The 13721-nt window shown below is 36.6% G+C and overlaps 1 protein-coding gene across 3 annotated transcripts in view; it reads right to left on the bottom strand.

Annotated features, from left to right (window-relative positions):
* RAD54B (RAD54 homolog B) overlaps nt 1-13721 on the bottom strand; it is a 107977-nt gene that overhangs the window by 43917 nt on the left and 50339 nt on the right. For all 3 annotated transcript variants that reach the window (XM_036933194.2, XM_057497893.1, XM_057497892.1), the window contains exon 4: nt 4969-5163. In XM_036933194.2, the coding sequence (XP_036789089.2) occupies nt 4969-5163 (195 nt within the window). The remainder of the gene's footprint in view (nt 1-4968; nt 5164-13721) is intronic.

The raw sequence follows: 13721 nt of genomic DNA, 5'->3' as shown, positions 1-13721 counted from the left end.
CCTGGGTCAAATGGTATTTCTACTTTTAGTTTTTTGAGGCACCCCCATATGCTTTCCACAATGGTTGAACTAGTTTACATTCCCACCAGCAGTGTAGGAGGGTTCCCCTTTCTCTGCACCATGGCCAGCATTTGTTATTCTTAGTCTTTTCGATGCTGGCCATCCTAACTGGTGTGAGGTGATATCTCATTGTGGTTTTTATTTGCATTTCTCTGATAATTAGCGATGTGGAGCATCTATTCATGTTCCTGTTGGTCGTCTGAATTTCTTCTTTGGAGAACTGTCTGTTCAGATCCTCCGCCCATTTTTTAATTGGGTTATTTGCTTTTTGCGTGTTGAGGTGTGTGAGTTCTTTATATATTTTTTATGTTAACCCCTTATCGGATATGTAATTTATGAATATATTGTCCCATATTGTAGTGTGCCTTTTTGTTCTGCCAGTTTCCTTTGCTGTACAGAAGATTTTAGTTTGATGTAGTTCCATTTATACATTTTTGCTTTTGTTTCCCTTCCCCAAGGAGATGTGTTCAGGAAAAAGTTGCTCATGTTTATATTCAAGAGGTTTTTGCCTATGTTTTCTTCTAAGAGTTTTATGGTTTCATGACTTACGTTCAAGTCTTTGATCCATTTTGACTTACTTTTGTGTATGGAGTTAGACAGTAATCCAGTTTCATTCTCTTACATGAAGCTGTCCAATTTTGCCAATACCAGTTGTTGAAGAATGTCATTCCCCCATTGTATATCCATGACTCCTTTAACATATATTAATTGTCATATATGGTTGGATTTATATCTGGCATCTCTGTTCTATTCCATTGATCTTTGGGTCTGTTCTTGTGCCAGTACCAAATTGTCTTGATTACTATGGCTTTGTAGTAGAGCTTGAGTTGAGGAGTGAAATCCCCTCAGCTTTATTCTTCCTTCTCAGGATTGCTTTGGCTATTTGGGGTCTTTTGTGGTTCCATATGAATTTTAGAACTAGTTGTTCTAGTTTGTTGAATAATGCTGTTGGTATTTTGACAGGGATTGCACTGAATCTGTAGATTGCTCTAGGCAGGATGACCATTTTGACAATATTAATTCTTCCTATCCAGGAGCACAGGATGTATTTCCATTTATTGGTGTCTTCTTTAATTTCTCTCATGAGTGTCTTGTAGTTTGCAGGGCATAGGTCTTTCACCTCCTTGATTTTTTATTCTTTTTGATGCAACTGTAAATAGATTGTTTTCCTATTTCTCTTCTGCTAGTTTATCATTAGTTTATAGGAATGCAACAGATTTCTGTGTATTAATATTGTATACTACAATGTTGCTGAATTCAGGTATTAGTTCTAGTAGTTTTGGGGTGGAGTCTTTAGGGTTTTTTATGTATGGTATCATGTCATCTGCAAATAGTGACAGTTTAACGTTTTCCTTACCAATCTGGATGCCTTTTATTTCTTTGTGTTGTCTGATTGCCATGGCTAGGACCTCCAGTACTATGTTGAATAAAAGTGGGGAGAGTGGGCATCTTTGTCTTGTTCCCAATCTTAGTGGAAAAACTTTTAGTTTTTGCTGTTAAGTATGATGTTGGCCATGGGTTTGTCATATATGGCCTTTATTACATTGAGGTACTTGCCCTCTATATCCATTTTGTTGAGAGATTTTTATCATGAATGGATGTTGAATTTTGTTGAATGCTTTTTCAGCATCTATGGAGATGATCATGTGATTTTTGCCCCTCTTTTTGTTGATGTGGTGGATGATGCTGATGGATTTTTGAATATTGTACCCTCCTTGCATCACCGGAATAAATCCTACTTGATCATGATGGATGATCCTTTTGATGTATTTTTGAATTCAGTTTGCTAATATTTTGTTGAGTATTTTTGCATGTATGTTCATCAGGGATGTTGGTCTGTAATTTTCTTTTTTTGTGGTGTCTTTCCCTGGTTTTGGTATTAGAGTGATGCTGGCTTAATAGTATGAGTTTGGAAGTATTCCCTCCTCTTCTACTTTTTGGAAAACTTTAAAGAGGATGGCTGTTAGATTTTCTTTAAATGTTTGATAAAATTCAGCGGTGAAGCCATCTGGTATGGGAGTTTTGTTCTTAGGTAGTTTTTTGATTACCAACTCAATTTTATTGCTGGTAATTGGTCTCTTCAGATTTTCTGTTTCTTCCTGGGTCAATCTTGGAAGGTTGTATTTTTCTAGAAAGTTGTCCATTTCTTCTAGATTATCCAACTGAATTACCAGTAATTCAGCAGACATTAAGCATTGCCATGTGTAAGGTGTTTACAGAATATAAATATGAATCAGCTGGTCACAGTCTGCTCTAAAAGAGTTCATTAACCAGATAAGTGATGGGATTATAGACTCCTATGCTTGTCTATATTAAATGCATAGTTACTGTGTCATTACAAGGGGCAATTATTGCTATAACAAACTTTTTTAAGTCTCTAAAAATCAAAAATAGAAGATTGTCACATTTTAGAAAATATGGCATGACCCTTTCAAACTAGCTGGAAATTGCTACAATGTACCCTATTAAAAATAGGTTAAAATTAACAATCTGTGCCAAATAGTAACTAATATTATATTCTCAAATTATTTATGATCGAGCACTTTTTAATTTTAATACTCTGATACAGGCATACATTACTTAGCTGGTGTTCCTAAGTACCAAAGACTCATACCTCCATTCCCCAAACTATCTCAATTCAACAGCAGTCTTGACCTCTACACATTGATGAAGATTATAGTTTTATTTCCACATGAATCCAATTACTATTCATCTCAGTTTTACATGGAAAGGTGACACAAGAAAAAACTTTCTTTTGAGCCATCTCTAGATGCCTCTATAACTCTAGGATCTTTCATTTTACTTTGATCCATAGTGATGACTCTCTCAAACATCTCTACATCTTCAGAAGCCTTTCTTAAAACTCTTGAACTTTGTTTCCCACACTTATTTTTTTCTGGATATTGTATAATGATGGTCAATTGAGCCTGACTACATAATAATAGCTATTAGCAATTTCAGCATGCCAGCTTCAGTTTTCTTGAGTCTCCATCCCTACAGTAACAATATTTAGGTGCTGTATATCCACTTTATTTAAAATAAAAATGGCTCAACAGCAGAGAAGACTAGTATTGACTGCAGATTCTTACTACACTGATGGACAGTGATTACAATGGGGTAGGGGGAGTTGATAACATGGGTGAATGTTGAAACCCCAATGTTACTCATGTGGAACTTTCATAAGATTGTATATAAATGATATCTTAATTTAAAAAAAGAAAAGAAAAACTGCTCATGTTACAGGCAGTAACTTGCAAAATTAACTCCAGGTTGATATGTTTATTGTTATAATTAAGCAACCAAGTTTTATGTTTTGACATTTTCATTTGGAAAGCCAATAAAGTTCCCTTTAATGTTTAAACCAGCAGTTCTCAACTCCTGCTGGATATTAGAATCACCTGGAAACTAATATATTTATGCCCAATTTCCCCACCATCTAGCCAAATAAATTAGCACAGCCTCTGAGGTCAGGGACTCAGTGTTGGCATTTTTTAGAAGCATGTTAGGGGATTCTAAAATGTAGTCAGGGTAAAACTCTGTTTAAACCTATTTTGCATTTTTCTGCTACTTGCAACTGAAAGATTTTATTCTAAAATACACTTACACAAAATCATGTATACTATACCTTTTGGGTAAGAGATATTCCAGGGCAATTTTGATAATTTTTACTTCTCTAGTTGGCTTTCAAATATAATTTCCCTAAACAGACATGAACAAGTTCTCCCAAAATGCAGCCCCAATCTACCTTAACCAAAATATGGAATGTGTACTGTAATTTTTCTTTTTAATTTCTCTAAACAACAAGAATGATATTATGTGTATAGTAGTTGTCCAAGACTTCCAAATAAAATTCTGTTGCAGAGAATTCAGTTTGGCCTCAACTCTTGCCACTCTGTCACTGCCCTTCTTATCCTACATTCCTGAAACACTGAACTAGTTAAAATTCTCTCCTGCTTTTGTGCCTTTGTATATACAATCCCTCTTGTATATGCCCCTTTCTCTTACCCTATAAAACTATTCATCCTTCAAATATTACCTTAAACAGTAACTCCTATGAAGTTTTGCCCTAGCCTCTGAGGCAGACTTAAATGTTCCTTCTATTCCTATTGTACTGGGTACAAATTCTCACTGTAACAATTACCTTACTGCTTTCTAATTATCAATTACATTGCCCTTCCCCACTAAACTAAAAATCATTTCTATCTTTGAATGTTTATTCCAGTATAATGCCTGGCACTGAAAACTATGAACTATGATATTTTTAAATGAATGAATGAACATATACAACAGATTTTATCATTATGGACTACACTCAAAATTGAACAATAGGAGACAATACAAAAAAATAATCATGATCTGTTAAGAATTATGAATTTGTGGGCTAAATTGTATTATCCAAAGATGAATATATAGTACAGATCATATTGGTGATGTTTTTTTAATAGAAATGATGGTAACCTACAATTTAGATATATCAATCTATGTCATTCCTAGCCATTATCTCCTTGCTTTTTTCAAAATTTTGTTTGGTATCATTGAAATTAGGTATCTTTCTACTCTTGATATCAATCTCTTCAACTTTTAATAAATTAGCATTCTAGAAAAAAAAGCACACTAAGACAAACTGCTTACCCTCAGAAAAAAACCATACTAACTATATACACCTAGTTGACCATTTAATTTTTGGAGAAAATGAAGCCATGGGATGAGATATGCTTCACTGAGTTAGTATACATAAGATTGTGAGACTATCATGAGATAATTTCATGTTTATGAGATAATTTAGATATTAAAGTCTATTAAAGAACACTTAATCTATCCCTTTATAAAACCCGATTATATTTCAATTATCCCAAGATATACCCAAAGTTTAGGCCCAATCATAAACATCAGGTAATATCACAATACCTCTTCCAATGTCTTTGCCTTCCAAATCCTTTAATGTAAATGATTTTCCTTTTACAATAAGAACAGCATCACCTTCCCACTTTTTGTGTTTTTTCTTTGAAGCCTTACACCAAACAACACTGAAATATTTAACTAGGCTATTAGGTTCCTCTTCTTGTCCCGTAGACACTGTTATTTCTTTCGGGGTTGAATGTACTAGAATAAAAAAAATAAAAAACATATTACCAGAGATAACTTTAATATTTAAGTAATAAGGTCATTCAAACAAAAATAAAAGCAGAAGAAAATTAGATAGCACTAAAAAGTATGAAAAAATATTTGATGATACTCTTGTTAATATTTCATAAACTGATAAATTGAAATGTCAGGTGCTAGTATTACCATGAGTACAATGAATGTAAATTTCTTGTCATCCCTAAGTCACATAAACTCAGCTGAAGTAGAATAACATAATAATCGCTGCAACATTTTAAAACTCTAGGAACTAAGATAAATTTCAACACCCATGGAAAAATATCCAAGATCACATATTTTGAACAAACAACTAATTTAATGAACAGTGACATGAAAGTCAAGGAAAAGCAAAGTAAGATCACAGAGACCCCTGAGAGATAAACCTGCACTTTTTCAAAAAAGAGAAGATGTAAAACAAAGTAGAAATGAGACTAAATTTCATTAAAATACTTTTGTCTCCTCGTGAGGGAATAACCAGGGTGATTAATTGTGAGAATTCAGCAGTATATGAGCAGGAAATAAAAGGTTTCCTTTTACAAAAGTCTATGCTTTTCTGGAAAGATATTTCCACAATCGCCTTACAAAACATATCCGAACAGTCTAACACAGAAAGCTCTCCAGCAACAGAGAAACTAATCTATGTTGACAGAAACCAAAAAGTGATTTCTGCCTCTAGAGTTGAGGATTCAACTGGAAAGTGACAGGAGAAAACTTGTTCTGAGTGGTAGTTACATAGATATATACAATTAACAAAAATCATCACTGTCTGTTTAAGAGCTAAACATTTTATTACATACAAATTATAACTCAATTTTAAAAAGGCCAAACATAATAAAACAAAATATAACAGCAGAATAGATTGAAAGGCATGTATATAATATTCTAAATAGGGGCATTTTTTAGGGTTTTGAAGCAAAAACATTATAACTTATCTGTTAATTCAAAGTACACTTGACATACAGAGAAAACGTCCCCCTGCTCTGCCTCACTTCCTCTTTTCCCCTTGGCAGTCACAGTTAAAACACCAGCACGGGGAGGAGCCAAGATGGCAGCGTGAGTAGAGCAGCTTAAATCTCCTCCCAAAACCATACATATTTTTGAAAATACAACAAATACAACTATCCCTAAAAGAGAGACCAGAAGATACAGGACAATAGCCAGGCTACATCTACACCTGTGAGAACCCAGCGCCTCATGAAGGAGGTAAGACACAAGCCACGGCCTGGCGGGAGTCGAGTGCCCCTCACCCCAGCTTCCTACAGGAGGAGAGGAGATGGAGCGGGAAGGGAGAGGGAGCCCAGGACTGCTAAATACCCAGCCCTACTCATCCACACTGGGAGCGCAGACACACAGTGCATGGGATGCTGGATACTAGGGAAATGGAACAGTAAAACTTGTGAGCAGGTCCTTGCAGGTGGCACCCCTGGGACAAAGAAAAGCAAGTGCCCTTTGAAAATCTTAAAACGGACAGGAACACCACAGCTGGACGGAAGCATCCCAGGATATTCAGCACAGCAGCTGGGAATCCCGGGGAATTCCGGGCGCCTAACCCCATGGGCAGCAGCACAGCTCTGAGGCCCCACACAGTGATAAACAGCCTCCCGCCTGTTCCCCTCCAATGCAGCTCCGCGGTAGCAGAGCAGCAGCCTGAGAGCGGCCTCGCCCACAGCAACCGCAGAGCTTACTCCACAGAGGCAGGGCAAGAATCAGAGACCCCGTCTGCATGCAGCTGCCCAGCACAAGCCGCTAGGGGTCGCCATTCTCCCAGGAATGGAAGGCCACAAACGAGCAAGAAGGGACGTTCTCACAGCCGACACCCACCAGCTCCCCACAACTACCTCTACCCCATGAAAAGGCAGAAGAATTTGATCCAGACCAAAATCACAGAGACAACCTCTGAGAAGGAGCTGGGAGAGATAGATCTAACCAATCTCCCTGAAAAAGAATTCAAAATAAAGGTCATAACCATGCTGATGGAGCTGCAGAAATAAAACAATCTCTTGAAGGATTTAAAAGTAGAATGGATGAGATGCAAGGGGCGATTGATGGAACAGAAACCAGAGAACAGGAATGCATAGAAGCTGATGCAGAAAAAGATAAAAGGATCTCCAGGAATGAAACAATATTAAGAGAACAGTGTGACCAATCCAAAAGGAACAATATCCGGATTATAGGGGAGGGGTACCAGAAGAAGAAGAGAGAGAAAAAGGGATAGAAAGTGTCTTTGAAGAAATAATGGCTGAAAATTTCCCCAAACTGGGGGAGGAAATAGTCACTCAGACCACAGAAGTACACAGAACTCCAAACAGAAGGGATCCAAGGAGGACAACACCAAGACACATAATAATTAAAGTGGCAAAGATCAAGGACAAGGAAAGAGTTTCAAAGGCAGCTAGATAGAGGAAAAAGGTCACCTACAAAGGAAAACCCATCAGGCTATCATCAGACTTCTCAACAGAAATCTTACAGGCCAGAAGAGAATGGCATGATATATTTAATGAAATGAAACAGAAGGGCCTTGACCCAAAAATACTACATCCAGCACGATTATCTTTTAAATATGAAGGAGGAATTAAACAATTCCCAGACAAGCAAAAGTTGAGGGAATTTGCCTCCCACAAACCACCCCCACAGGGTTTTTAGAGGGACTGCTCTAGATGGGAGCACTCCTAAGACTAAATAGATGTCACCAGAGAAAATAAAATCAGCAGAGAAAGCAGACCAACCAAATACTAACTAAAGGCAAAAAATAACATCAACTACCCACAAAAGCAGTTAAAGGAAACACAAAAGAGCACAGAATAAAACAACCAACATATAAAGAATAGGGGAGGAGGAATGAGAAGGGAAATAAAGAATCATCAGACAGTGTTTATAACAGCTCAATAACCAAGTTAAGTTAGACAGTAAGATACTAAAGAAGCTACCCTTGAACCTTTGGTAACCACGAATCTAAAGCCTGCAATGGCAATAAGTACATATCTTTCAATAATCACCCTAAATGTGAATGGACTGAATTCACCAATCAAAAGACACAGACTAACAGAATGGATAAAAAAGCAAGACCCATCTACATGCCACTTACAAGAGACTCACCTCAAACCCAAAGACATGCACAGACTAAAACTCAAGGGATGGTAAAAGATATTTCATGCAAACAACAGGGAGAAAAAAGCAGGTGTTGCAGTACTAGTATCAGACAAAATAGACTTCAAAACAAAGAAAGTAACAAGAGATAAAGAAGGACATTACATAATGATAAAGGGGTCAGTCAAACAAGAGGATATAACCATTATAAATATACATGCACCCAACACAGGAGAACCAGCATATGTGAAACAAATAATAACAGAATTAAAGGAAGAAATAGAATGCAATGCACTCATTTTTGGAGACTTCAACACACCACTCACTCTAAAGGATAGATCCACCACACAGAAAATAAGTAAGGACACAGAGGCACTGAACAACACACTAGAACAGATGGACCTAATAGTCATCTACAGAACTCTACATTCAAAAGCAACAGGATATACATTCTTCTCAAGTGCACATGGAATATTCTCCAGAATAGACCACATACTAGGCCACAAAAAGGGCCTCAGTAAATTCAAAAAGACTGAAATTCCACCAACCAACTCTTCACACAACAAAGATATAAAACTAGAAATAAATTGTACAAAGAAAGTAAACAGGCTCACAAACACATGGAGGCTTAACAACATGCTATTAAATAATCAATGGACCAATGACCAAATTAAGATAGAAATCAAGCAATTGACAGGAAACAAATGACAACAACAATACAAAGCCCTAACTTCTGTGGGACGCAGCGAAAGCAGTCTTCAGAGGAAAGTACATAGCAATCCAGGCATATTTAAAGAAGGAAGAACAATCCCAAATGAATAGTCTAATGTCACAATTATCGAAATTGGAAAAAGAAGAACAAATGAGGCCTAAAGTCAGCAGAAGGAGGGACATAATAAAGATCAGAGAAGAAATAAACAAAATTGAGAAGAACAAAACAATAGGAAAAATCAATGAAACCAAGAGCTGATTTTTTGAGAAAATAAACAAGATAGATAAGCCTCTAGCCAGACTTATTAAGAGAAAAAGAGAATCTACACACATCAATAGAATCAGAAATGAGAAAGGAAACATCACGACGGACCCCACAGAAATACAAAGAATTATTAGAGACTATGAAACGATTATGCTAAGAAGCTGGAAAACCTAGAAGAAATGGACAACTTCCTAGAAAAATACAACCTTCCAAGACTGACCAAAAAAGAAACAGAAAATCTAAACAAACCAATTACAAGCAAAGAAATTGAATTGGTAATCAAAAAACTACCCAAGAGCAAAACCCAGGGGCCAGATGGATTTACCTCGGAATTGTATCAGACATACAGAAAAGATACAATACCCATTCTCCTTAAAGTTTTCCAAAAAATAGAAGAGGAGGGAATACCACCAAACTCATTCTATGAAGCCAACATCACCCTAATACCAAAACCAGGCAAACACCCCACCAGAAAAGAAAATTACAGACCAATATCCCTGATGAACACAGATGCAAAAACACTCAACAAAATATTAGCAAACTGAATTCAAAAATACATCAAAAGGATCATACACCATGACCAAGTGGGATTCATCTCAGGGATGCAAGGATGGTACAACATTCGAAAATCCATCAACATCATCCACCACATAAATTAAAAGAAGGTCAAAAACCACATGATCATCTCCGTAGATGCTGAAAAAGCATTCGACAAAATTCAACATCCATTCATGATAAAAACTCTCAACAAAATGGGCATAGAGGGCAAGTACCTCAACATAATAAAGGCCATATATGATAAACCCACAGCCAACATCATACTGAACAGCGAGAAGCTGAAAGCTTTTCCTCTGAGATCGGGTACAAGACAGGGATGCCCACTCTCCCCACTGTTATTCAACATAGTACTGGAGGTCCTAGCCACGGCAGTTAGACAAAACAAAGAAATACAAGGAATCCAGATTGGTAAAGAAGAAGTTAAACTGTCACTATTTGCAGATGACATGATATTGTACATAAAAAACCCTAATGACTCCACTCCAAAACTACCAGAACAAATACCTGAATTCAGCAAAGTTGCAGGATACAAAATTAATCCACAGAAATCTGTAGCTTTCCTAAACACTAACGATGAACTAGCAGAAAGAGAAATCAGGAAAACAATTTCATTCACAGTTGCATCAAAAAAAAAATACCTAGGAATAAACCTAACCAAGGAAGTAAAATACCTATACCCTCAAAACTACAAGACACTATTAACACAAATTAAACAGGACACTAACAAATGGAAACTCTTCCCATGCTCTTGGCTAGGAAGAATCAATATTGTCAAAATGGCCATCCTGCCCAAAGCACTCTACAGATTTGATGCAATCCCTATCAAATTACCAACAGCATTCTTCAACAAACTGGAACAAATAGTTCTAAAATTCATATGGAAACACCAAAGACCCCGAATAGCCAAAGCAATCCTGAGAAGGAAGAATAAAGTGGGGGGGATCTTGCTCCCCAACTTCAAGCTCTACTACTAAGCCACAATAATCAAGACAATTTGGTACTGGCACAAGAACAGAGCCACAGACCAGTAGAACAGAATAGAGACTCCAGACAATAACCCAAACATATATGGTCAATTAATATAAGATAAAGGAGCCATAGACATACAATGGGGAAATGACAGTCTCTTCAACAGATGATACTGGAAAAACTGGACAGCTACATGTAAGAGAATGAAACTGGATCACTGCCTAACCCCATACACAAAAGTAAATTCGAAATGGGTCAAAGACCTGAATGTAAGTCATGAAACCATAAAACTCTTAGAAAAAAACATAGACAAAAATCTCTTGGACATAAACATGAGCGACTTCTTCATGAACATATCTCCCCGAGCAAGGAAAACAAAAGCAAAAATGAACAAGTGGGACTACATCAAAGTGAAAAGCTTCTGTACAGCAAAGGACACCACCAAGAGAACAAAAAGGTTCTCTACAGTATGGGAGAATATATTCATAAATGACAGATCCAATAAAGGCTTGACATCCAAATTATATAAAGAGCTCGTGCACCTCAACAAACAAAAAGCAAATAATCCAATTAAAAAATGGGCAGAGGAGCTGAACAGACAGTTCTCCAAAGAAGATATTCAGATGACCAACAGGCACATGAAAGGATGCTCCACATCGCTTGTCATCAGAGAAATGCAAATTAAAACCACAATGACATATCACCTCAGACCAGTAAGGATCGCCACCATCCAAAACACAAACAACAACAAATGTTGGCGAAGTTGTGGAGAAACCAGTACCCTCCTACACTGCTGGTGGGAATGTAAATGAGTTGAACCATTGTGGAAAGCAGTATGGAGGTTCCTCAAAAAGCTCAAAATAGAAATACCATTTGACCCAGGAATTCCACTCCTAGGAATTTACCCTAAGAATGCAGCAGCCCAGTTTGAAAAAGACAGATACACCCCTATGTTTATCGCAGCACTATTTACAATAGCCAAGAAATGGAAGCAACCAAAGTGTCCATCAGTAGATGAGTGGATAAAGAAGACGTGGTACATATACACAATGGCATATTATTCAGCCATAAGAAGAAAACAAATCCTATCATTTTCAACATGGATGGAGCTAGAGGGTATTATGCTCAGTGAAATAAGCCAGGTGGAGAAAAACAAGTACCAAATGATTTCACTCATCTGTGGAGTATAAGAATAAAGAAAAACTGTAGGAATAAAACAGTAGCAGAATCCCAGAACCCAAGAATGGACTAACAGTTACCAAAGGGAAAGAGACTGGGGAGGATTGATGGGAAGAGAGGGATAAGGGCATGGAAAAAGAAAGGGGTAATACTATTAGCATGTATAATGTTGGGGGGGGGAGTATGGGGAGGGCTGTAGAACACAGAGAAGACAAGTAGTGATTCTACAGCATCTTACTACGTTGATGGACAGGGACTGTAATGGGGTTTGTTGGGGGGACTTGGTGAAGGGGGGATCCTAGTAAACATAATGTTCTTCATGTAATTATAGATTAATGATAACAAAATTAAAAATAAATAAAAATAAAAAACACCAGCACCCTCATGAGAAATACAGACCACCTTCACCCTGAGTCCTAGCTCCTGCTTCTTACTTAACTCATACACTAGATTTTTCTGTGGCTAGATAAAAGCTACTCTTGCCGTAGACAGTAAAACCTCATTCCCCTATTATTGTAAAGCCCTTCACTATTCCTTGTACCAAATACATACTTGACCCCAGGAAGCTATCAAAATATTAGAATTTACAGAACAAAAACCAAATAATTCATTTACCTTTTAAAACACACCAACTACTGAAATAGGAAAAGAAAAAGGGAAAACCCTGAGATCAGGAATAATGCAAGGATGCCCACTTTTATCTCTTCCATTCAACATTGTCCTGGAAGTCCCAGCCAATGCAATAAGACAATAAAAACAAAAAGCATAAAGAGCAGAAAGGAAAATGTAAAACTGTACCTATGTATAGATGATAAGATTGTTTACACAGAAATCCTCTGGAATCTAAAAACTAATGACTAGAACTAATAAAATTATTATAACAGTGTCACAGGATGCAAGGTTCATATGTAAAAATCTATTCTATTTGTAAAAACCAGCAAGAAATAATTGGAAAATGAAGAATTTTTTAACTCCATTCATGGTAACTCCAGAAAAAACATGCGCAATACCTAACAAATGTCATTTAACACCTCTACACTAGAAGTTAAGGCTATGTTGAGAGACATTGACAAAGGTCTAAATAAACAGAGCTCCTATTTCATGGATTGGAAATTCAGTATTAAGACAGCAATTCCTCCCAAAGTGATTTCTATAGTCAACACAATACCAATCAAATCCCAGGATACTTTTGGTAGAAACCGCTAGGTTGACTCTAAAATTTATATGAAAACACAAAAAAACTAGAATACCCAAAGCAATTTTTAAAAAGAAGAAAGTTGCAGGACTTATCCTATCTGATTTCAAGGCTTACAATCATGCAACAATAATGAAGATAGACATACAGATCAATGCAACAAAATAGTGGCCAGAAACAGACTCACATATATGGTCAACTGATTTTCAACAAAGCTGGTGAAGCAAATTCGATAAAGAAATGAAAGTCTTTACAATAAATGTCGCTGAATCAATCAGACAGCCACTTGGCAAAGGATGAAGATTTAACTTTAACTCACTCCCATATATGAAATAGAACTCAAAACGGATCATAGACATAAATGTAAACCCAAAACTATGAATTTGTACAAGAAAACATAGGAGAAAATATTTTTAACCTTGAGGTGGACAAAGGTTTCTTAGAATACAAAAGCAAAGCATAAAAAACATAAATTATACATTGAATATTATCTGAATTTTAAGAATTTTGCTCTTTGAAAGATGCTATGAGGAAAACAAAAAATTAGCCACCAGA

Source organism: Manis pentadactyla, chromosome 3, assembly GCF_030020395.1.
Source record: "Manis pentadactyla isolate mManPen7 chromosome 3, mManPen7.hap1, whole genome shotgun sequence".
Lineage (NCBI taxonomy): Eukaryota > Metazoa > Chordata > Mammalia > Pholidota > Manidae > Manis > Manis pentadactyla.
The sequence above is the reverse complement of the archived record's forward strand: the minus strand, read 5'-3'. Positions and strand labels throughout refer to the sequence as shown.